At 37.3% G+C, this 26,589-nt stretch overlaps 1 protein-coding gene across 1 annotated transcript in view; it reads right to left on the bottom strand.

Annotated features, from left to right (window-relative positions):
- TDRD3 (tudor domain containing 3) overlaps positions 1-26,589 on the bottom strand; it is a 93,779-nt gene that overhangs the window by 47,415 nt on the left and 19,775 nt on the right. The window contains exons 2-3 of the mRNA XM_066545052.1: positions 4,818-4,902; positions 1,011-1,076 (exon numbers count right to left, since the gene is read on the bottom strand). Coding sequence (XP_066401149.1) covers positions 1,011-1,076; positions 4,818-4,902 — 151 coding nt within the window. The remainder of the gene's footprint in view (positions 1-1,010; positions 1,077-4,817; positions 4,903-26,589) is intronic.

Here is a 26,589-nt window from a genome sequence, read left to right as displayed (position 1 = left end):
TAAATAATATGCTGCATGCACTGACTGCTGCCTTGCTAAAATCTATGATCCTGCAATGGCCTGTCTCTAAAGTGTGCTTTGCATAAATAGCAATAATGTTTGTGCCTTTTTCTAGTAGAAGTCTGTGCTTGCAGCAGTGACTACTCCATTTAGACAACAAAATAAACAAACCCTAAAAGCTCTTAGCAGCCTCTCTCAGCAATCTGGCTTTCTTAAAACAAACCCACCTTAACCTACTGAATTCCAACAGTAAAAGAAATAAGTTTCCCCAGATCTTTCATATCAGTGATAGACTATCAATACTTGAAGTAAGTGGTAAAGAATTGAAGTGAGAACCACTGCTAAGGTTAAAATAAAATTCCTTCCTTTACCCACCTCTGAATTGTTTTGTTTTAAGGAACAAAACAGGAAGGCTATACAGAAGGGGACAAATTTCATTTTTATCTAACACGCAACATGCATTAAAATCTAGCACACCCAAGTTTCAAGTATAATGCTCTTCTCTAGCACAAAGTGTTACCCCATCTAACATGTTTTATCCACATGACTTGTGGGATACACAACCATAGGAAAATTACATAAAGGGCATAGCTATAGCCATGGATGCCAGTAGGCAAGTAACCCAGCATAAACATGTATCACTGTGTATCAGAATCAAACTTCTACTTCGATTTATTTCTGACCTGCTTTGTTGCCCTCTCAGGATAATGAGGGGAAAAAATGAAATTCTGATACAATGTCAAGACTAAACAAGTTTAATGACTTTCCAGCAACAAATGAAGTTGCCAGAATTGTTCAGATTTTTATTTAATCATTTCAAAGTTGTTGAAATAAAACCCAGAAAGTCCCCTTTTATGGAGCTTATGTTCACATTTTTACATTATAACAGATTCAAACATTGGGGGTTTTTTTACGTGAAGTAATGACAAAACCCGACTAATGCACCGCAGAAGGCTGTCATAACACAGAAATCACAGAATATAGAAAAGTGAAGTAAAAATATTGTCTACCTTTTCCACCTTTCCACCATTGATGTCACTGGGGAGGAATTTCTTGCCAATCGTTCTTAAATCTGTCTGAAATGATTACAGAAGACAAGACAATATTAACTTAAAATATGGACTTAAAAAAAAAACCCATAACATAGGAATAAGAATAGCATTTTTTCCATAATGACAACTATTTATTCAACAGAAATCCACTCCTTTGTGTGATAAAAAATTCAACAACTCAAGAGTTTACAAAAGAAATCTTTTTGCTTTTTAAATTATATTCTTGTTTTAATTAATGAAATTAACATTTTCAACATTGATTAAAATGCTTTTAAATAAACAAAACCAAATGGCTATGCAATGTTTAATGGTTAAACATAACTGTGAGGCTTCACAGAGGTAAAACATCCATCTTTGCTCTCCATCTGGCACTTAGAGAAAAGTATTTTTAGTTCCTGTCTTTTTACATGCACAAATCCTTACCTATTATGATCATAAACAACTCTTTCAAAAGAAAATGTGCTAAATGTAATTACTACAAGAACTTGAACCATATTTTGCCATTAATATATGTCAATGGCCTACTGTTCTGGCACCCTGATCTAAAACTGAGCAGGACTCTTAGTATCCAAAATATTGTAAATCATTTATTCTGGTTTTCAGTGAGAAACACTGGTAAATTACAAATTAGAAAACAATCATAAGAATGCACTTTTAGCGTATTTGCTGAGTATATAGAGGGAATAAATGCCCAATCCTCTCTCTGTTCCACAAGATAGCCAGGTAATGACAAGGAAGCACATTCAGTTTTTCAATTTGAGAAAATCTGAGTTTTTTACAACTGGGGAAACTCATCTGTCACTTGTATGTCCCTAAATAGCACACAGGCTCCTATAAATGGCTCCTGTGTGGTCCACAGAATCATTCTAGAACGGTTTGGGTTGAAAGGGACCTTAAAGAACATCTAATTCTAATCCCCTCCTATGGGCAGGGTACACCTTCTGGTAAGACAATATTGCTCACAGCCCATCCAACAAACCCTTAAACACTTCCAGGGATGGGGCATCCATGACTTCTCTGAGCAATCCATTCTAGTGCCTCACCACCCACACAGTAAAGAACTTCCTCCTCATATCCAGCCTAAACCTACTCTCAGATTGAAGCTATTCCCCCTTGTTCTTTCATTACATGTCCTTGTAAAAAGTCTCTCTCTCCATCTCTCTCCTAAGCTTCCTTCAGGCACTGGGAAGTCACAATTAGGTCACCCCTAAACCTTTTCTTTTCCAGGCTGAACCATCCCAAGCCTTACTCACAGGAGAGACGGTCCATCTCTCTGATCATCTTGGTGTCCCCTCCTCTGGACTTGCTCCCACAGGTTCATGTCCTTCCTGCACTTGGTACAGCACTGCAGGTGGGTTCTCACCAGAGCAGAGGGGCAGAATCCCCTCCCTCTCCCTGCTGCCCACACTGCTTTGGATGCAGCCCAGGATACATTTGGCTTTCTGTTCTGGGTTGTGAGTGCACATGGCTGGGTCATGTCCAGCATCTCATCCAGCAGCACCCCCAAGTCCTTCTCAGCAGGGCTGCTCTCCATCTCTGCATCCCCCAGCCTGTGTTGATACTGGTGCTTGCCCCAGCCCAGGTGCAGCACCTTGCACTTGGGTCCTGGAACCTCACAAGATTCTGATGCACCCAATTTTTGAGCTTGTCCAGGTCCCTCTGGATGGCATCCTGTCCTTCACGTGTGTCAACTGCACCACTCAGCTTGATGTCATCCGAAAATTTGCTGAGGGTGTACTTGGACCCTTCATCTGTGTCATTAATGAAGATATTTAGTGACATTGGTCCCAGTACAGATCCCTGAGGGACACCACTTGTCACTGATGTCCACTGGGACTCTGAGCCATTAATCACTACTCTCTGGATGGGACTGTCCAAATACTTTCTTATGCCTCTAACAGTCCATTCATTAAATCTGTCTTTCTCCAGTTTAGAAAGAAGGATATTCTCAGGGACTGTGTCAAAGGCTTTACAGAAGGCCAGATAAACGACATCTGTAGCCCTTCCCTTGCCCACTGATGCAGTCACCCCATCACAGAAGGCTACTGGGTTGTTCAGGCAGAACTTGCCCTTGCTGAAATCTCCAGCTTCCCATCAGAGTAGCAGGAGCGGTAGACAACTTTTACAAATACTTTAAAGTTCTTAGACAAAATAAAAACATTTGAAGGACTGAAGATACACTTATGTCTACTTCATACTTATTTAAGCAATTGACACATATACATTCAAAAAAAGGTAAAAAAAGGTCAGCTGACTTTTGGATTTCTTCTGCCTGAAAGGTGCCTCTAGCAGTCAAGGAAGAATTTGTAGGAAGTGGAACATAAATTCACTATTATCCTGTCATTAAAGACACACTGCTACCCTCTACATACTCAACAGACAAGTTAATCTTTTGGGCACAAAAAAACCTGACTTAATCATTAAAAGTGATAAGCCATTAATTCTGGTTTGGAGTACTTGTGCAACATTCCTGATTTATTTTTATTATCTATCAAACTTGAAATACCAACACAGTCACAAACGATCATGTCAGTACTCATTCCAGCATATGATTACATTCAGGATAATACCCAGCAACTCACAAATACTTTATTTGGGTTTTGTATAAAGCAGCAATACATTCTCAAATATATGGACATGCTGCTCTGGTCCAGGAATCAAATGCTTGCCTTCTGCATGTTTTGCGCATTACATTCTTTGCATCTTTGCATTATAATTTTGCTTTAATTCTTTTCATATTCCTTACATGAACTGGTGCCTGTATACAAGAGTGACTGAATACATGCTTTAAAGAATAAGTGAAAGGAGCAGAGGGGACCCTCTTTTTCAGAGTATCATCTAAAACCACCTAGTGGTTAAATCTTGAGGGGGAACAAAATAATCCCCAACAACTCCCACATAATTTCATTATTTTATTATTTCTAATTTCAGAAAGGAAGAATACTTTTCTCTTAAGCACAACTACATTGTTTTCCCCCTTGAAACTACATATAGTTATTACAAAGTTTATATTAAACCAAATAAAGTACAGTTTATATTAAATCATTCAAAACATCTGAGTAGGGATTTGATATGTTAAAATAAAATAGCAAATACATGAACTAAGAAAGGCAGCAGACTTAACGATTACCAACAATGTATATACTAGAATTCTGAAAAACAGGGATTCACATGCACACTTTTCTCATATCCTTAAAAAATACTATGGTATATTGCTTTGAAGATGTTGTGCTATCTTGAACATTCCTTGTTAATTTTTTGCCAAAATTTTGAGTACTAATCTAGATTTCTATAGTAAAGAAAAAAAATCCACGTTTTAGTTACATAAATATGTAGACAACACTGGATATGTAGTCTGAATGCGCTTTAAGGAGTATCATGTCCAGAAGTCAAAGTAAGGGTGTTTTTTTAATCCCAACAAACTTATACTAAAATTTCATCCTCATGTCATTACATAGCACTTCTGGTTGTATTACTGCTTATAGTTTGACTTTAGTTTTACATTTCATAAACAAAAAAAATATTTTCCTACTGCCAAATCTGTTCATTTTTTCTCCTACAAGTTTTGCAGTTTGGAATAGATGTTCTTTCCAAATAAAACTCACAATTCATATAGGCAAGGAGAGAGGTAAGTCCTCTGTCCTTTACATAAATCACACTGACAATAACACACTTAATTAGACACACAAACCTATATTTGAGCCATTGCATCTATCATTTTTAGCATGATTTCTCAGAAAAAACATTTTCACTACCATGACTTACATTAAGAGCAACTAGGATAATATCATTTGTATTAACTTTTTCAGATGAACTTAAGCAAGCTTCAATTCCTTCATCTGAAAGACACCTGTGAAAGAAAAAAAAAAAATGGAATATCACATGATGTATCAATGAGACAAACATTTCTTCTTTCTATGAGATTGTCCTTAGTTCCTATCTTTTGTATTGGTAAAATATAGATGCAAAAATTAATGAAAAATTACTTAATGTAAGTAGTTTCCTTACACCGATGGTGGTAGTGCAGGATCAGTATCTTTCTGCAAAAATTCTGTAAGTATACAGTAAGTTTTGAACACCAAGTTTTGAATTGATTACCTGAATCCATTTTAAAGGGCTGACCTATACTAGCCTTCAAAAAAAAACTTTAAAAAAGGATAGTTTTAAACTGGAGCGATCAGAAATTGTGACATTGTTGTTCACTTTGCCTACTGTACCCCATCTGCAGTTCCAATTTTCAATTTTATGTAGCTGGCAACCTGCCTTCTTCTGCACAGCTCATTTTATTCAAATACATCACAGCAACCATTACATAATTGATAGACACCCAGTCTGAAACATAGTTCCTCCTCAACATTTAAATAACTACTCACCAAGAAATCACCTTTTCCCAAATAATAAAAGAATGATTTAAGAAACAAAGAGTAACATACACTAAAAATACTAAAAATAAATATTCCTGGGTGCTTCAAGAAATACTTCGCTTTGAAGAAAATAACATGCACAGTGTAACATACAAACAAGGCAAAAAAATACTTGAAGGGAAGTACACTTGACAGACCTTTTTGATTCCAGCCCTGGTGACTTTAACATTGCCCTTTCCAGTCCTGCCAGTGTTCCAAGACTAATTACTGCTCCCAGCTGTGCTCTAACCCAGACACTTGATGGGATTTATCTGTTCATGTCAGACAATAGAATCTAGCAAATCCTGAGTCTCTAGCCCACCATCACCAAAAGGAAGAAAAGCCAATAATTAAACAATTCAGATGGCAAAAAAAAAAGCATACATATATATAGAAGCATACAAAGACACAATTCTATTTTTTTAATAAAAGACAAATGCTTGAGAAGAATAAGGTAGCAAGATGTGTTGCTCTGCATTGGAATAGAGGATTTCCCAGCTGAGTAATTCTAAGCTTCAGTACTATGATATGGGAAGCTTTGTGCAACTCCTGTGCATTAGCAGCTCTCATTAGCTGGAGTCAGAAGGTAAAGCAGAACAGCATTCCCACTCTGTGCCAGGGGAAACAGATACATCCAGACTATCCTGCTCTCAAGGCTTCAACTGTGGCTTAATTACACCAACAGACTTCCTAGAAAGAGCAGTATCAAACTCTACCAGTTTGCCTTCTGCCATCTTCAGCATAAAACTGAACATAAGTTGAACAGCAGGGGCTAAGGGAGTACAAAATCCATAAGCTGAGTTTTAGACTGTTGGCTAAGTCAAGGAAGGATTTTTCTTTTACTGCTCCAAATGCAAATGACATCATTCTTCATTCTACTAAAGCTAGAGGGACTGCAATTCTCTTACAGACTTATTTAAGCTGCGTACTTCAACATAAGTGCTACCATTTTCCAGCAAGAAAAAAACATTTTTAAAGAACAACTAAACAAGAATCTGACCTACAATTAAATTTTCTCTATATAAGACAAGATTAATTCTTCTATTACAAAATTCACTGCTGAGTCACATTTTACTTTTGCACCTCAAAGTGAAGAAGACTGAATCACAGCTGTCAAAACAACGCTCTGGTTTAGTCAAAATTTTCAGTTTATAACCTTTTATGTATAAATTTACATATGAATTTTCAATTTAGTTTCTCTCATTATTTAGGAAAGTTTTTGAGACAGAAGGATAAAGAGAACCTCATGGGAGAAGACCACTAATTTTTGACTTCTGCTAATTTAAGCAACAGCACTTAGCAAAAACATTGCCTATCTGACCAAAATCTCTGCCAACCTCACAGAGACACCAATCATAAAATACTACTGAGGACATCTGTTAGATTGATTTAAGCAAACATCAAAGCTTTTAAGCAAAAACCTGACTGACTTTGTTATTTTAAGAGTTTTCAAAAATAAAAAAACCTGTGAATATCAATGTAGGGGGGATACTTTACAGTTCAGGGTTGGTTGGTTTGGTTATCATAGATGCTTATTATATAAAAGTATAAATTAGGCAAATGCAAAAGATCAGGATCAAGATTACTTTAAAGAAAAAAAGATCAAATCAACAATTCTGTCAGCCAAATTTTGCTAAAGAACTTCAACAGAGAAAAAAAGAGCTTTCCAGTAATGTGTCAGTGCTGCTTCTGTGCAACAGGATGCAAAACTATAGATTTAGTAAAAAATGGTCAGAAATTGGCCAGGAAGCAAATTGCAACCAGGAGACATTGTACACCAGATTCAGCCAAAGCACAGATCTCTCCTGCTGTAACAAAAGCTTGAAACCAGTGTTTATCAAGTCAGTCTTTTCCATTTTGCCATAATAACATTCTTATACAGACTATTTCATATAGCAATGAGTACTCCAAACATGTTTATATTTTCTTAACAAATTTAAAGAAACTTATTTTAAATAAACTATTTTATTTTCTCCTGTTTGTACAGTCTCCTATAAGAACTATTAAGTTTTAGCTTTGAGTATTTCCTGCTACAGGCCCACAAATTATTTAAGAAAAAAAAATTTATTAAATTTATTTTAAAATAAATTTATTTATACAGAAAAAAATACATCTACCTCACTCAAGTATGAAAAGGGAGTCAAAATAGATAAAGCTACCTCTTCAGATGGCACAATCCTTCCCACAACAACATAAGGATTATTAAGTCTGAGCTTTTTCCAGACTCTGAAGGAATCAGATTGCCTTTTTCTATCTGTTCTTAATGAAGGCATGTGATATGCTGAAGGTAGCACCTTTACAGCATAGGGCCACTTACTTCTTTGTTCTCTGTATTAGATCAAGGAAGGAGGGGAAAAAAAAAAAAAAAAAAACAAAAAAACAACTGACCCTGAACAAAACCAAAACCAGTAAAAACCTGCTCTGGAGTCAAAGAGAACAGCCCTGCAGCTCTGTGTCTCTATTATATTCACTCAAGTGCCTCACATCATCTGCATAACCTGTTCTGCCCGTTTTGCAAAATGCCATGACCTCAGGTAACAAAAGGTCACCTACAGTGTGATCCTATTACATTAATCCAAGACACTCCCTATTGCCAAGCGGTTGGAAGCAATCCTAAACCGCACATGAGCCAGATCACACGGCTGGAAGTGCCCATAAATCCCCCAATTCCCAAGATCTACCTGGCTGTGCTGGTGCTGTGCAAGCAGTGTCTGTCAATCCTTGCTCTCCACACCCCCATTCCAAACCATCTCCCCTAACTCTCCTTTATAAATAAAGGAGACACTGGGAATAACCTGGCACAGAAATGCTGCTGCCACAATCAACAAATTTCCCTTTTTTCCTTCTGTAAATAAACATTTCAGAATTAAGCACTTCTGCTTAATGTGAAGCAGCAAATAAATAAAAGGTAAAATAAACGGGTGAGAAGCATAGGGAGCCAGCAGCCAAGCTCCACAAAGCTCTCCAAGAAGTCCAAAGCAAGCCACTGGCTGACCACTGACATCTTACAATGACACCAAAAAAAACCTACAACACACACCCCACAGCATAACCTCCCACCATAAGGACTGGTAACCAATCTAAGACACACTAAAATTACCTTCAGTTTCCAAGAAATAAAGTACTCACTACACTTCTTTCTTACACATTTTAGAACAATCTTAAAAGTTACATATTGAAGTTATGAAAACAACTATATGGATTTCAAGGGAATTTTAGTAAGTAATGCTGCAGGAGTCACACAGGGATTCTGTGGCCTTGGAACATTAATATAAATTAGAAGAAAAAAAAAATCAGTTTTCAACCAAATGGGTATAAAGCTTCCACAAATGGTTGAGATGGTTATTTCTGACACATTCTCAAGAGAAAGATTAGAAGAGAAAGGAAAATAAATGTTTCTACTGCAATTCTTTTGCATTACACTTGCTGAAACCTGAGGAATATCTCACCTATTCCTCCCCCCACTCCAGCTTCATTCATCTGAGACATGAAGCAGTACAATCCGCTTAGCAACAGCTTTTGTCAGAAAAAACATCTCCTAGAAAGTACCTGCATTCCCACCTTCAAATGAGACATTAAAACAAAGCCATTAGTAATGAATCAGCATTTTCTACATGAATCATTCACATATAAATCCAAATCTGCAATTTTTCTATCAAAATGTTCTCAACAAGCTTCTATGGAAAACAGATTTCAGTAATTCTTTCTTTGTAATACACAAAAAAAATAGTACATCAGTGACAGGCAGAGCTGTTTTCCCACTGCTCCTTCATATCAAGTATAACATCAATTTAATAACCCACTTTTGTACCTTATAGGTGTGCATTCTCCTCTTCAGTATTTCCCACTGCTATAGGATATAACCATAGTACCAATCTCGCCTATGCCTCTACTTATCTCCCTTTATGTTCTGCTTTACTTCATGAAGAACAAATCACACCTGATGTGGCCTGAATAGACAGATTTGTGTACTGCTACTCTATTACCTATGTCTGAAACACTGAAGAAATTGGCAGTATCAAAGCAAGATGCATTTTTTGTCTGCTCTATACTGCTGGATCAAACACTTCATCTGCAGACAAACACGCATGTGTATACACACACAGAGAAAGGTTTTAAATGAGAGCCTTATTCTCTAATTAAATCCATCAGGTAAACAACTCTCCTAATAATATTTATTTGTCATGAGCAGCTATCTTGAAAAGCATCTTTTCTCTCTTCGTAATTAACAGCTCATGCACACAAATCTTTAATCTTCCATCCTTTTTCTATCACATAATTTTTCTATAAATCCTCTGTAATTTTCTTCTACTATCTCTAAAATTAACATCTTATTAAGTAGAAGCTTTGTGTAACAGAAGAAGCAAATAAGGAAAATTAATATAAATAAATATGTTCTATAAAATTTATCCATTTCAGATTCCCAACTTTTCCAGAATCACTGTGATATTATCAAACCCAAACTGCACTACCACTTCTAATTCAGTGCCAGCCACACAAATCAATGAGTTTTATAGCAAATTTTATATAGCTATTTTCATTGTGTTTATGCAAAAATCAGAACGTTCCTTACATATCTTTGCTACAGAAGCAGATTTATACAATCATGCTATAAAATGGTAAGGTTTTCAAAAGGAAAAAAATCGCAGAAAGCTTTCAAATTTTTCTTACTTGACAACGCCTCGATAGAAAAAAGAACACTTGAAGCAATTAAGCAGAGGATCTTAAAAGACCGCAGTAGTACAAGACCACCGCTGGATGTCAGTGTTGTTCCATGACAGAAAAACTGCACACCAGCTATTTGAAAAACTTGGGCGTTCTCTTAATAGGGCTTCAAAATGTTTTGCTGAATTTCAGTTGTGTAAAGGAATTACATAAAATGTTAGAAATTTCACTAAGGGGCTATCCACTACAGCTGTTTAAAAAAAGAAAAACAAACCACATTTTAAGGCATTATTATTCAAACACAAAAATCAGATCGCCAATTAAGCTTTTCCTTTAACCTGTGTAACTATTACTGGCAAGCAACAGACACTCTTCTTCCCTTCAACTTCTGAGGTTTTAGTTTAAAGAACTAAATGGGCAAAATTAGAGTCAATTGTTCCTTTATCCACAAGGCAAACATCTGCAAGGAATGACAAACCTAGATTCAAGTGGTATTCTTGGCAATTTTACTATCAATATTCTCACACCAAGAAATGCAGTTTCATTTTGCAATTGCATTTAAAGATTTATTTCCTACATCTTGTTCTTGTCTCATACATATGGTGTATCTTCCTCGTGTGTTTTGCATATACACCAATGACTATTGCTATAAACTGTATTTTTGTTTTCCTATCACTTTTTCAATTTGTTAATAACACCTGAACTCTGACCTGAGCACTCACAGCTTTGCAGTTTTAAGGAGCTTTATCTCATGTTTGAGCATTGTATTTCACCCAGGTTTTTCATAGTATCAAATCAAGCATGACCCAGAAGATGTTTTCACATTGCCTCAGGTTTTGACAGTGAAGCATCCATAGCCATTCTTTCTAGTACAGTCAAACTACTTTGATAATTGCCTTACAAGAACTTAATCTAAACTGTTTCTCTATTTCACTCCTAAAGATGCAAACCAAAATTTTAAAATAATAGAATGGACTGTGCTGTATCACTATTAAAAATCCACTAAGTTTTAAGTGCACTTATGCTAGCAAAAGCCAATTTGAATAATCCAAAAAGCACACTGAGAAATACAGAATTTTGGTTACAACTCGGTAAGCATGCAGGTGAAGAGGCATCAAAGTATATCAGCATATCTTTAAAATATTACTGACATTTCTAAAACTGGTGCACAGCCACTACATCATCTTGGTTCACAAGGCAGTTAAACTTGCATCTCAGCTACCTAATTTTTCACTCCTGGGAATACACCACTTCCTTAAGTGCAGTCTCCAACCCAAGCCAAGCTGAAACCCCAGAAAGGAACTCATAAAATATACATTCACAAGCTCATGTTCTCAGATGTTTAGCTGACAAAACTTAAGGCCTAAACCTCTCTCAGATGTCTATGACATTTGACTTTCAATAAAAAACATGAACTAGGAAAGTCAATGTATTTTTAGAACAAATAAAAAAAGGTTGGCATTTTTTACATACCATAATAAAAGCAGAATGACTGTCATTACTGCCCTCACCTTTTTTTTAATGTGAGAAAGCAAATCCAAGTTAATTAGCACTAAAATCTATTTTGACAGTAAAATCTTGACCTAAAGAAAGCACAGCAAATATTCAGTCCCAAGGAAAAGGAGAAAAAACAAAATGAAAACAAAACCCAAAAGTGCAGTACTTAATATCAATGCATTAGCTTCTTCCTGGCTTACACTTACCTGATACTTTCAGTAGGAATGGGATAAAGACCAAATAACTTAGAAGCACTTCAGTTACTTCAGTTCTAAACACATTCAATATCAAGCACTGCAAAAATTATTTCACTGCATTAGCAACAGTAGTCCAGCAGCTGACAGTGAGGCCCAACGCAAGCCCACTGTGCTTCTCCTTCAGTAACCTCCTGCTCCTCAGCCAACCTATCCCATCTTGATGTGGAGCCACTTCCTTGCCCTCCTACCAACACTAGAGAGGCAAAGAGCCGAGATGGAACTGCTCTCCCTAACAAGGGGCCTTTTCTGTCTCTCCTACTGGAGAGGAGAGCTGCCTTATCCCTGGGTCAGTAGTCCTGAGACAGGATTTGGTGGTAAGCATGCTCTGCTTGGAGAGCACCCTAGCAATCCCTCAAGGACTTCCAAGTCATATTTCTATTAAGATTTTTAGTCACCTTTAACAAACCAGCCTCTTATCCATTTCCAAAGGACAAGGACTATTGTCATACAAAAGCGGGAATAAACAGTGATAGTTTTAGAATTAATCTTTAATATGTTTGACATGCAAGGAGAACTGTAAGTCTATTATTGGGTTAGCCTGACAGTCAGTCACTCTCACACCTCTCTAAATCCACCCCACACACCACCCTTCTCTTTTTAATTACTAGAACTTGTATTATTTTGGGGTTCCCCCCCACAGCCTTTCTGAAATTACTCTGTTCCAAACATGAAGTATCAAACAACAAGTTTGAAGCATACTCTGCATCAAGTTCTTGTACACAGAATATGAATTTTAAGACATTTTAACAGCTGCATTAGTGAAGTCTTTACAGTCGCACCTCTCATAGTGCGATGTGTGCTCTTTTAAAGTCTATTTTCTTCTATAAAATTCCTACTGCTGGGAATATTTAGAGTATGAGGCTGGCAGCACATCTTTAACAAGTATTTCACAATTTAAAAAAAGGGAAAGTTTGGTTCTTGAATAAAACATAAAGCTTGTTTACCTTTACAACCATATGACACATCTCTAATAACATCACCATCAAAAACCTCACACTCTCCACTTGCTCTTTCACAAATGCAATATACTTCATTCACCACACGCTTTACCTAAGCTATGTACACAAAACTGAAAACCAGAATCAACCTTCCTTTAGAATTCCAGTTCCCAACAGAAGAATTCAAAATAACCACTTGCAAAGCTCTCACCCAGAGTCAGAAATCCTAGAAACTGGAGAATGTCTCACAACACAAGGTCTACAAGAAGCCGGTTTCAGGACACCTACAATTCTTCTACAAGCAGACAACTGGGAAAGGGAGAAAAATCGCAACATTTGGAAAACAGGCATGTGGAAAAGCCTGTCTTGAACTGACAAGGAACTACTAAGCAGGGCACTCTCTGAAAGGGCTGCACAGACAATAAGTTTACTTCCTTATGCTCTCAAAAAGCTCAAATTAGATGGACTTCACTAAGTGATGTAATGTTTATCTCTTCATTGGCATCTCTAAACAGCATGAGAAATCACTGAAAGTCAGGAAAAAAAGCTACAAACTGCGATCTCAAATCTACACGTGATAGGTTTTTAACAACTGTACTGCTGCAATTTTAGCCCTTATTTATGATATAGTTTTAAACTGACCTAGCAGCACTGTGAGTATATGCAAAGGTTACTACTACATAAGTGAAGAGCCACTAAATTTTCCACCTTAAAACAACTGCAAAAGCTACTCATAAATACTTTGACAGGTAATTTACATTCAAAATGTATCTGACAAACTATAAATTTTTCATATTAAAGATGGCAAAATCCAAAGCACTAGGTAGGAAGTAGGGAATGATGGAGATTGAAAGGAAGAAAGAAAACAGAACATCCCCCAAATAGAAGATGAAATCACCAGCTGCTTAGCATCAGTCTAGAAGGAACTTTTGCCCATCTCACTCATTACTTTATTTCCACTTCTTGAGCCCTGAATTAACACAGCAGACACAGAGCCTAACTTTCTCTGCTCGAAGTAACCAACCAAGTTCCATGGTGCAGCCATAATCATTAATCACATCGGAATACAGGCACAGGAGTTACTTATTTCACCATCATGTATGTAAGACGAGGAGTGCCCGAGTCAAACTGAGATCCCTGTTCTGCTCAGTGGCTACACACTCTTTCATGGTGAAGATCAAAAGCATATATAGCTCTCACTTCACCATATAAAGAATCTTCAAGTGAATGAGTTGGTTAAACAAGTTCAAAAAACCATCAAAAGCCCAGGACAAATCAGAAACTTTGATAATAATAATAAATTATATTTAAACGGTAAGGAATTATTATTTCATTCTGAAATAAGCATATTTTCAGATTTTTGTGTCTTCCCAGAGAACTCTGTTCAAAGGCCATTATTACTGATAGCTTAGACCAAACAGTAAAGAGGTACTGGATTTTATAATTAAAACCAAAATATTAAAAGATGTTTTTCAAAGGAAAAAGGGAGATAAATTATATCAAGCAAGCAAAAAAAGAAGTCAAAAGAAAGACTGAACAAAATATCCTGGAGGATTCCTTTGTTAAAAGTTAGTAATAAAGACTTTTCAAAGCAGGTAGAAAAATCCTGACAGGTGACAAGGATGACAAATGAATGAGTGCCAAAAGGATTGATAAAAAACAGTTATACTATGTAAGCTGGTTCTCTTTGGGTTTTTGGTTGTTTGGGGGGTTTTTTATTATTCTTTCTAAACTAAATCTCTACAGAAATTTGGAAGTTCTCCAAACCAAAGTTCTCATTCAAATACACATCTAAGCAAGTTTCTCAAATTGATATTACAATATAAAAGGCCTTAGAATATACACAGCAGTGACAGCAAATCCCACTGGGATCAGCAAATGTTTACCCAATAGCTGTACAGCAGCCAAAATCCAGAACTGTTGACATGCTTTAAATGAACACCTCTACCAGAAGAATGGAAAACAATAGAACATCAGACATGTTGATCACATGAAATCCTAGGATTTACATAGACACACATGAGTAAACTCATATAAGCTATAACAAAGACTAAAATTTGTAGCCTCGAGAGAACCTTTTGGGCTTTAGGGGGAAGACAATATTTCTGGCAGATAGAAGATGTCTCACCCACAGCTATTAGAGTTCTCTAAAAGATGAAGAGAAAGAGTGGAGAGCAGAAGGATGCAAGGAGGAGAGGGTAGAAAGACTTGCTGAAATAGCTTTGGGAAGACCCTTCAACAAAAGTTTTTAAAGAAAATAAATTTAGGCACAAGAAGAGAGAAGAATCCTTTCTCGCATACTAAAACATGGGAAAGGAAGGGTATGAACATAATGGTTTCTCTTCTAGAGGATTAGTTAACACTGGATATACTCCTCTGGTTTGCACAGAATACCACAAATTTTAAGGCTAAGGACTGGACAGCAAGGTGGTAATTGGTGATGATTATACAGTTTTAGATGACACGAAAATCTATAGCTTACTGCTCTCTATGACCATAGGATAAGCTGTCAGGTGAATTTCAACATTAATAAACACAAAGCACTGCACAATGAGAAGGAAAAAAAAGCTCACACAATGTGTACAATGCTGAACTCTAATTTAGTTATTAATGAAAAATATATAATGAAAAATATGTCATTCTGGACAGTAAGTCATGGCTCAGTAGCAGTCCAAATCAGAAAGAATACTAGGATCTGTTTTGAAAATAATACACGACACAACATTATAAAACAAAGCAAATCAAATAATTACTAAGTAACACTGTTGCTACATGTAACTTTCTATTTTAAAAATTCAAGTTGCTTAATTTTTAACACAGACTTCCACCACAGTTCACACTGCACAGCACAGATTCTCCTGACTAGTTGCAGAACCTCCATCCACAGACATCTTCCAAGACATAGCTAAGTAAATCTACAGATGACCTAATCTAGAAGCTACAGATGATCTAATCTAGAAGCAGAAGCTTTAATTAGGACAACTTTCAGAGATATCTTCGAATATTTCAAGAACTCAATGCAATTTGCAACCCTTGAACATATTACACATTAACATATTACATTTTAAGATGCAAAAACATAGGCTTAGTTTTAAAAATCCTGAAGTTATTCTTCCCTTGGTTAACACACTTTATTCTTACTTCCATGCTGGCTTTACATACTTACAGTTATTTTTATTTCCACTGGTTTAAAATCTACTGGAATTCTGGCAGAATTTCACAGATGATGTTGTTGGCCCTTCAGGTCAGTTTTTTCATACCTTAGATCAAAAGCTGTTTAGTGTCTATAAATAGAATTGGCAATCCTTTAACAAATAACCTAATTAACATGTATATTCTACATTTAATTATTAGAGAAATGTAAAGTCTGTTACTAATACTGGTGAAGAGAGACAAAGACACCAAATCCCAGTTCAGAATACATTTAATGCTCTGTGTGTTAGGCCTTCCATCCTTCTGAGAGCATGAAGTGTTGTTGTTTGTACTGCTGCTTCAGCATAGGTTCAGTGCATATGTTTTCAAATGTTACAATTCTTTTCTAGTGTAATGTGCCAACCTTTTTAAGACATACAGCAAACAGCTGATAACTGTGTGGCCTCTGTGTAACCAAGCTGATTATACAACAGATTAGAGTCCTCAGCTTCTTACAGAAAGCCAGACAAGAATTAACTAAGACCAGCCCTCAGCATACACAACAATGTATGAAACCATGTACCCAACAAATACACAACATGTAGAAACAATGAAGTGGTGATTTACTGTAAACTTAGCATGTATTTTGGTTAACTAATGAATGAATTGGGAAGCCATGGAGAATCAGTAATCCCTCCAACACTAAACCAGATGTGTAAGAAACTATCACATAGATAAATGTGGGAAATTGAGTCTTTCTGTTACCAATATTGATTTGTTCTCCCTCAAGAGTCCCAATTACAAGTTTTAAGTCTTATAAAAATTAGTTTTAAGAATCTGAATGCAATTTTGCAATTGATATTTGGAGATTTCAATTGGCTGGATCTTTTAAGGTGACTTTGCTCAGTCCCTGGCAGAAACACAGCAATTCATTGCAGTCTACCAACACTATCAGTCATCCCAAGTTTAATTCCCACTACCACTTAATTAATGAAATGATAGAAGTCTGCAGTTGGATGACACACAGCACCCTGAACATCACCATCTCTGATGTCTCTAATTAGATGTCAGCACTGAAAAACTTGACCCAATACAAGTTTGTCATCCACAGAAACTGTTCTCTTACTCAAGGCACAGATAAGGCAAAATTAGAATTAGGATGCAGAGAAAGATGAAAGCAAGGCTATCAAGTAACTTAAGTATTACCAGCAGTAGCCTGATGACATAAAAATTACCAAAAAACTCTCTTAATTTGGCATAAAACCATACAATTAAGTCACTATCTTACTGTCAGACTCTGGGTTGCATCTTCGTAAGCAGATTTGTCAATCCATACTTCCAGAACCACCTTCATTTTTAAATTAATTTAGTAGTGTTTCTCTTTTCCTCCTGTACTCAAGCTGATGGTACTGCCTTCTAAATTCATGTAATTTATAACTATGCTTTTCCAGGTTATAAAATGAAGGTAAATACAGCAATTATAGTGTTTATCCTAAATTATTATTACAAGGTACAAAGTGAGGCTGTGATGCTTCTGGCATTTCACTGCATAGGAAAGCCAAGTCTACCATAAGACAACAGTTAGTTCTCTGCCAAAACAAAAGGAAACATTTAAAATTTTGAAACATGAAAGCATGTCAGGAAAAAGTAAATTCCATTAACCAAATCAAAATTCAGCAAAAGGAAAAGCAGCATAAACACATCCATGAGTTAATCACTGTTTTTCATTTCTATTTCTTTCCCTTTTTTATCTTCCTCTTCCCCATGGGAAGAACTTACACAGTTCTTATTCTTAAACTACAATACTGCAGAAAAAAAAAAAAAAAAAAAAGAGCTGATCTTATATAATAATATGCAAGATGGCATGTAAGATACCAGGGCTTTATCACCAAGATATGACCTGACAGCTTTCAAGTGGGTAGTTGAAAATATTCTCAGAGAGAAGATCCACAACATAAATACATTTCCCTGAAAGTACACCATTCTCCATGTCATTGCAGTATTATTACACTCTTAGATACAGAATTTATCTTCTAACCTTTAAGTCATACAGCAATTGGTCTACTCAATTTTCAGAATTGGACACACATTAACCATACAAGCAAAATAAATTTATCCAAAGGTATTTTGTAGAAGATGATGCAGAATTAGGTACAGAAATCAAATGTTCCTGGGCCACACCTCAAGCATTACTGCCCTTCAAGTATTACAGACATCTATGAGAAGATACTATAGTTGTTAAATATTTGAACACTTGAATTTCTTAGGCTTCTCTTTTTCAACTAAACTACCCTTATCTTTTAGCCTTTCCCTAGAAGGTCATGTTGTTTTCTAGATCTCTACTTACACTTCTTTTTCTCCCCTTCTCCCCACCCAAACAGCTTTCACGCAGTGCTGTACCCAAACTGGACACCAACTCCAGCTAATGCCTTACAGCACTGCCCAAGCTGAAAGAACCTTTTAATGTATCTTACAAACACCATAACTAACAACAGGACAGCTGCTTTTTATACCCCATTCAACAGCATGATACTGCATCATACTTTCTACATATATAACAAAATATAAAAAAAAGAACCCTCGAAATATTTTCCTGCAGAACTGCTTCTCATGAATCCTTATGATATGCAGGTGACTACTCCTACCTACACCCACAAAAAAATCTGCATTAAGCCTACTGCAATACATTTGTTTCTCTTCTATTCCAGACCTTTTTGATGTTAATTTTAAATTCTTAAGACTTGCTGCTGAAGTGTTTGTAACCCTTCAGGTTAGACATTGTCTCATACTGTAAGTAATCCCCCATCTCACAAGCAACTGTGTCTACTGTATATAAACTACATTTTCTCTTAAGTACCTAAAAAAACCCAAACAAACCTTCATTAAATGAACAAGACAGCATTGCTTTTTTCCTTGTCGAAACTTGTCTTGCCTTACTTCTTAAATTTCTGTTTGCAGTTGCTCGTCATCTTATTATGTTTATCTATAAAAACACTGAAAATTATTAAACTGTTTACAGAACACCATGTTAGCCTGAGTGTTTCAAGATTCTCATTTTTACAGGGGAAAAAAACTAAAGGAGCAGTAACAATAGCTGAAGCCCACTAATCTTTTCTCACAATGTTCTTCTGCTGCCACATTTACAGAAGTGTGAAGTGTGAATCATTCAATTTTACATAAAGTAAAAAGCAGGCATTTTGGAGGTAATCCTGTTATCCAACTACAGGCACATAATTTTAACTTTATCCCGGATGGAGATAACACAGACGAATAGATCAAAGACAAAAACGAGAAAGGAAGAGGACTTCATAGACTACGACCCCTGTTTTAACCTGTTCCCTCCGATGCTTCTTTAACGTAAGAGGACATAAAGAATTATCTTCTGGAAAGAAAAACATCCTTCTCATCCCTAATTAATTTAAGTTTACAGAAAGGAAAAAACCAAAATCACAATACAAAATATTTACCAAGCTTTGCCTTAAAAGATTTGTCCTACTGTTCAAGGTTTTGGAGAACACCGGTCATTTAAACTTTCCCTCTGTGCTAATTGCTAAGGGCTGGAGCTTTACTCTGTGTTAAGCGCTGGCATTCAAGTATGGCATCTCAAGTTTCACTGATGTCAGCTTACAGTGCCAGTGTTCACAGTCCTCTCCTCGCGCACATCTTTCACTTCGGTGTTGCCACTCATGTCACATGCCAGATGAAAGTGAACAGACAGGAACCGTAACTTGTTCCTGCGCATGACACTATTTCAGCGACAGACACCTTACTGATACTTCCATATTCAATGTCTCAATCATGCAGAATCTTAAGGTAAAAGGATTTACTTTCTACAAGGGTAGTTTCTCACAGACATTGCCTCACAGTGGGGAAGCCTCTCAGCAACAACTGCTAGAGGATTTAATTGCATAGTTTGCATGCAAGCTATCAAATACAGACAGAGTTTTCCTATAAATAGACCAGATTTATTCCCCAAAGACAGCACGTGTTGATTTCAGATGGGTTACAAAGGTTAACCTACACATGATTTGGCATCAGAACTTGAATGCAGTCTGCTCTTGTTGTGGGATGGCAGCCAAGTAGCTGCTGGCAGCATCTTACAGCAAAATTTTTGCTATGACTAATTCAGGTGACTGTACCAGTACAATAGAGAAGAATGAATATATCTTTCCCGGGGAAAAAAACAAAAGGAAACTGTCTATCTGTAGTGGTGAAATTCAGGGCAAAGATTATCTGGAACCTCTCAGTGGCAGTCACAATCCTTTCTATAGAGACATGGGTATGCTTTTGCCATCAAAAGAGCAGCTTGCAGGTAGTTCAAGCAGCTACAACCACCTTTAGCTACAAAAGGTAAATTCATTCCTTTCCTCCATTGAACAAAGCAATATATTTCTGCAATAAAAATACTTTAGCTTGTACAAACACTAAGCTTGTTAGGCAATTCACCACCATTTCCCCAATCCTAGACCCTGTAAACTACCAGGAGGTGCCCGCTTTTAACTGGAAGTACAGGGGCTTCACAACCTTCTTAAATACATTTGTCAAGCTTTTTAATCAAGATTTATGAAATATGCCGGTTCTAACTCGCCCTGTTGCAACCCATGAAGAAAAATGCTCACTTGTTAGTCCAAGCTGTGTTAGAGCAAAGGTCTGTTTGATTCTTATCCTACTAAAACAGCAAGGGTATAAACTAAACACAAATTCATTTTCAGCATACTTCAACAGCTTTGGAGATATGCAGCTGTATACTAATATTTATCTCCTTCTGCTAAGTAGAAAATAACATTATGCTATGGCAAAGCAGAGTATCCTGATTTTACCCACAGATGCAGCATTCATGAAGATTTCTCAATCCATAAAGCCAAGACACACTAAGCATAGAAGTAGTCACATCTGAGAGTCTCAACATATTGAGAAAAACTTCCTAGACAAAACTAAGCTAGTACATCAGAAAAGGAATTCAAACAATAAATAAGCAAAACTCCCAGACACCAAGAAAAACCTTTTTCATAAATTAAATAATACATCTTAAAAATCTCAGTCATGATGCTCAAGGAAAGAGTGTCCCTGCTTCCACCTCTTCCTACTGGATGCTAATTCCCTTTCCCGACACCTCTCACTCCTCCACCCAACAGATCTTAAGTTTAAAATTTTAGCTGCTGATTGAGAATGACTGCATCTGAGTTGATGTGCATCTACCTTAGAGAGCTGTTTCTGTCACACATTCTCACTCCTCTCTCTGGAGTGAGAATGCTCAGTCAGAAAGCATTTGTCCTGGCAGAGTAACTCCCCCCCCCACTTAACTCTGATGAATGCTGGTGCTGCCACTGCCACCGATGGGCTCGGCCTTGGCCAGCAGTGCGTGTGTCCTGGAGCCGGCTGACATTGGCTCTATGCACATGGGGGCAGCTTCTGGCAGCTTCTTACAGAAGCCACCCCTGTAGCCCCCTGCTACCAAAATCTTGCCAGGCAAACCCAATAAGCAAGCTGTCATGCTTTAAGTCTAAACACAAAAGAATGCTAACATAGCTTTTTACAAATGAAAAGAGCCTATGTTTGTAAAAAATGTTTTCTTTGTATAAATAGCTGTAGTTTTCAAAGTTTTCTACTTTAAAAAAGAAATTTATTTACCAGCTCATTGTAATCAACAAGTCATGTAAAAAAATGCAGTTCAGACCGGAGATTTTAGCTTCCTCACAGAACTGGAGTATTCAGAAATTACAGAAACGTGCCAAAAATTAAGGTACTCCAAGAACAAGGACCTTGAAATCTTCATGTGCTCAAGTTAAGGAGCTGTCAGTGGAGGTACCTGGTAGTAGCACATGGGACAGCAGTAGCTCCAGCAGGCCAGGGTGCGGTGTGACACCTGGCAGCCCTCAGCCTCACCCAGCACTGGCACCTGCCTGTCAGGTAGCAGGCAGAGCCCTCGCGTCGGCAGGACCTGGCACTCGGCTCACATGGGCGCGCTGCCCACTCCACTCACAATGCAAAAGCAAAGCCTCTGCCACAGCTGCCATCCATAAAAGAGCGATAACAACATCTCTGCCTCACAAAAGTACTGCAGGGAAAATTGAATTTGAGGTAGAAAGCATTCAGAGACAAAAAGTGGGTATTTTTATGAGCAAATTTGGAGTCTTTTTAATCAACAACTAAACATTTGAAGCAACATATTTATTATACCCTGCATTCAAAAATACTGCAAAGATCACATACACAAAACCACAGTCCTTAGTCTGTTACCTTCTTCCACATGCTCCAAGGAAATGCCACACAGAAAAGCACATTTATTTTATGTACAGTGATATATTGCATTTGATGCTATAATTAAAAACATAATTAAAAAGCAAAACCAATTAATATTGTCCACTATGGTAAAAAAAATTAAATCACTGGACTGTATCCTATATCCATCTTAACTATGGCTAACCAACCTAGAATAGATACTACTATAAAAATGGCTCAGATGAAAAGGAACATTTTATGAACTACCAGTGCCCCTCTGAACTGATCCTCCAGTACCAAAGCTGAAGCAAATAACAGGAACTCATCCAAAACTCCAGAGCTTCAAATGCACAAAGAAAGGCCTTGCACTCCAAATAAAAATTTATAGAACCTTTTCAGTTGGAAAACACTTTTAAGATCATCAAGTCCAACTATTAATGAAACACTGCTAAGTCCACTACTAAAACATGTCCCCGAGTACCACATCTACATATCTTTTAAAAACCTCCAGGGATGGAGACTCAACCTCTTTCCTGAGCAGCCTACTCCAAGTCTTAATCACCCTTTCTGTGAATAAAGCTTTTCCTAATATCCTAAACCTCCCCTGGGAAGAAACTGAGGTTTTTCCTCTTGTCCTACAACTCATTACTTGGGAGAAGAGACTGACCTCCACCTTGCTACAACCTCCTTTCAGGAAGTTGTAGAGCTATGAGGTCTCCCCTGAGCCTCCTCTCCAGGCTGAACAACCCCAGCTCTCTCAGCCACTCTTAAGACTTTTACCCCAGATCCTTCACCAGACTTATTCCTCCTCTTTGGACGTCTCCAGCATGTATACATAAATATGAAAAAAATACATCTAGAGAAAAATAAAACCTACACAGTTAAAAACAGGAAAAAGCAATCTGCAACTAACCAGTGCCATCTGAACAGTTCTGATGAGATTCAGTGACCCTCACTGCAGAGGGTAGGCTGGATATTTGAATCGGAATGAGTCACTGCCCCATTTGCAATCACCACAGCAATTTATCTTTCTTATCTTGGACACCTAGCTTAGAAAGAGATGAATGGCCTTCTGGAGGCAATTATTTCTGTAAATTTAATGGAGATATAAGAGTAACCATCTCAACACAGGCATCTAAATTTTAGGCAATTAAATTTGGACAGAGAATTAAACTTGTGTCTACTGTTGGACCATAACTCCAAGACTACACATTCCTGACAACAGGCATCAAGACAAGAGCACAGGTACTACATTTTGAAATGCACAGGCTAATATTTACCTACTGTTTGAATGCAACTGCAAGAAGAGCTTTCAGTATTGTCAGAAAAGACAAAGTTTCTCCAAAATAGGCAGAATCATAACATTAGGGAAAAGAAAATTCTGTCAGCAATTATAAATATTAATATATTATAAACAGCAATTAAAAATACATATAGGCACACTTAAACTCTTCTGAGAAACCTAAGAAATCTCCTAGTTTCCTGAATGTCCAAGAAAAAGTTCTTAGGAGGAACTAAACTTGTGCTTCCTCCTCTTTCCTTCTCTTTCCTCTAATAGGAAGATAGAAACAGCTACTACAGACAGTTTTGTAGAGGACTTGCCCAAGAAGTTAAGCCATCGTTACACCACCCTTCAACAGTGTCTGAACTTCTTGATTCAGGAATATATCACAAATTGATCTGGATGATTTCAGGGAAACAGCTGCTTCCAACACTGAAATACTTTTATACCTAGAGCACCAATGGCTGCCATAGATTCCAGAAATATGCAGAAGGGGAAAGTGCACATCAGGATGACTGAATGATGTCCTTCTGGGAGTCACCATCTCCAAACACATGCAGCACCACAACAGCCAACACCATAGCTATAGCCATAAACTGCTTGCACAGTCCAGTATAGAATATTTTTACACCAAAAAGTAAATGACTTTCTCAACATTAAAAGAAACCCCTGACAAGCAAATATTGCATGTAACTGTAAAACTCTGATAGTCTGCAAATTCAGGTGTCTGCTTTAAAAAAAATTGCTTTAAATGTCTTCATTTAACAGATACCCCCATAAACTTCTATTTTGTGACTCAAACTTGCAATAAATGGTATGCAGACAGTTCATAGTAGCAATAATGCAAAATCTTACGATTTCTACTGTTTCATCCTATGTGCACCACAAAAATTCTTCCGTTTTGCACTGCCTCTAGAAGTTTCTGAAGTTGATTTTATAACTAAAGTTTCACATGTAGATAGAAAATTCAGGAAGAGGAAAATAAAGCTCTCCATTTATCAAATAGGTTAGTCTGAAAAACTACATGTTATTTTCAAAGCCTATGTATTACTACACAAAAATTACATTAAAGACACACACAATACCAGAAGAGAGAGAAAATACAAACATTAAATGTCAGACAGGCTTCATGAACAGTATTTTCATGTGTATTTACTCACATCACTTCAGGCATAGGCAATACTACAATATGTTGTAACTCTTATCTTCAATAGCTGCTATTTGCAGTCCACACTAAATACAGTATTATGCCACCCTTAGAACTTTTTTTCCTTTTGCCTTTTTTTTTTGCTACTTTTTTTTTTTTTTTGTAAGGATATTGTGATCACAGGATCCAAGTGAAAAAATATGAAATAATTAAACATGCCATCAAGGGCTTCCATAACATGAGATGACATTACCTTTTACAAAATGGAATGAAGCACAATTAGATTTTAGATAAAAGTATCAAAAAGACAAGCTTTAACTTTGAATGCCCTGCTTGAAACACCTACAGTTCTTTTGGCTTGAGTAGTTATCATTCCGATAGGAATTTAGAGATGTGCATTGAATGTGCAACCCACACTTCTGAAAATCCTGACTCCAGCCTTCTCCATTGCTCTGCTTTAATTCCTAGTCGGAATTCCCACCCTTTCACTTCTTAACCTTCCCTACCTGATGGAAAACAGTCTTTTCTCAGATACTGTCTGAAAATGAGGACAGCGTCACTGAACTGTTACAGAGATACTCAGTAACACATACAGGGAGGCAGACAAAGAGCACTTCACTCTGTGTGCTCAGGCAAAGCACCTTGGCATCTGGTTTACCATTTTTCTCTTCTGGCAACACCAGACTGGGAACTGCAGTCCACACACCTGAGGGACAGGATGCCATCCAGAGGGACAAGCTCAAGAAAATGGCCTGTGGAACCTCATGAGGTTCAACAAAGCCTAGTGCATGGTCCTGCACCTGGGCTGGAGCAACCCCCAGTATCAACAAAGGCTGGGGGATGAAGGGATTGAGAGCAGCCCTGCTGAGAAGGACTCGGGGGTGCTGCTTGATAAAAAGCTGGACATGAGCTGGCAGTATATGTTCAGAGCCCAGAAAGCCAATGGTATCCCAGGCTGCATCAAATGAAGCAGGACCAGCAGGTTGAAGGAGGTGATTGTGTCCCTCTGCTCTGCTGAGACCCCACCTGCTCCAGGTATGGAGTCCAGCACTGGAAGGATGTGGACCCTCTGGAGCAATTCCACAGGAGGGACACAAAAATTATCAGAGGGATGGAACCTCACCTGAGGAAAGTCTGAGAGAGCTGTGGTTGTTCAGAATGGAGAAGAGTAACCTTATTGCAGCCTTTCAATACGAGAAAAGGCTTATAAAAAGGATAGGGACAAGCTTTTAAACAGGCCCTCTTGTGATAGGACAAGGAGGGGTAATGGTTTAAAACTAAAAGAGGTTGGGATTACAACTAGATATAAGGAAGCAATTTTTTTACAGTGAGGGTGAGGAAACACTAAAACAGGTTGCTCAGAGAGGTTGGTAGATACCCCATCCCTGAAACATTCAAAGTCATGAATGAGGCTCTGAGCAACCTGATCTAGTTGAAGATGTCCCTGCCTATGGCAGGGGGGCTGGACTAGATGTCCTTTACACATCCATTCTGACCCACACTATTCAATTATTTTATTAATGGCATGAAGTCGGCTATGCATGCTACAAAATTTGTTCATGACCTTAAAGCCTCAGAAATATTTGTCATACACCAAAGCTCTTTAATTCACACTGAACACAGGAAAACACTTAATATAATTCACAAAGAGATTCAACAGAAAGCACCCCACTCCCCCCTCTCTATGTTCCACTGACAAACTGTGAATGCCTAACTAAACAATTCAGTAAGGGCTTCTGTCTTGCTGTACACTCAGCCTATGCTTACCCTTTATGACCAACTATTTATTTTGTCTTTACTGATTTAAGGATCTAGACATTATCTGCTCAAAAATAAAATTTTAAAAAATGCTTCTCATGAGACCATTTTCACATCCCTCTTCACAAACATAATTTGCTCCCATTTCTTTGATATTACTCATAACGCTTTGAAAGCTCAAGTCACTGCCTACACTTTGGCAAGACTATTACTCTGCTTACTAGCGAGAAGTTAAT

This window comes from Molothrus aeneus, chromosome 2, assembly GCF_037042795.1.
Source record: "Molothrus aeneus isolate 106 chromosome 2, BPBGC_Maene_1.0, whole genome shotgun sequence".
Taxonomy (NCBI): domain Eukaryota; kingdom Metazoa; phylum Chordata; class Aves; order Passeriformes; family Icteridae; genus Molothrus; species Molothrus aeneus.
The sequence above is the reverse complement of the archived record's forward strand: the minus strand, read 5'-3'. Positions and strand labels throughout refer to the sequence as shown.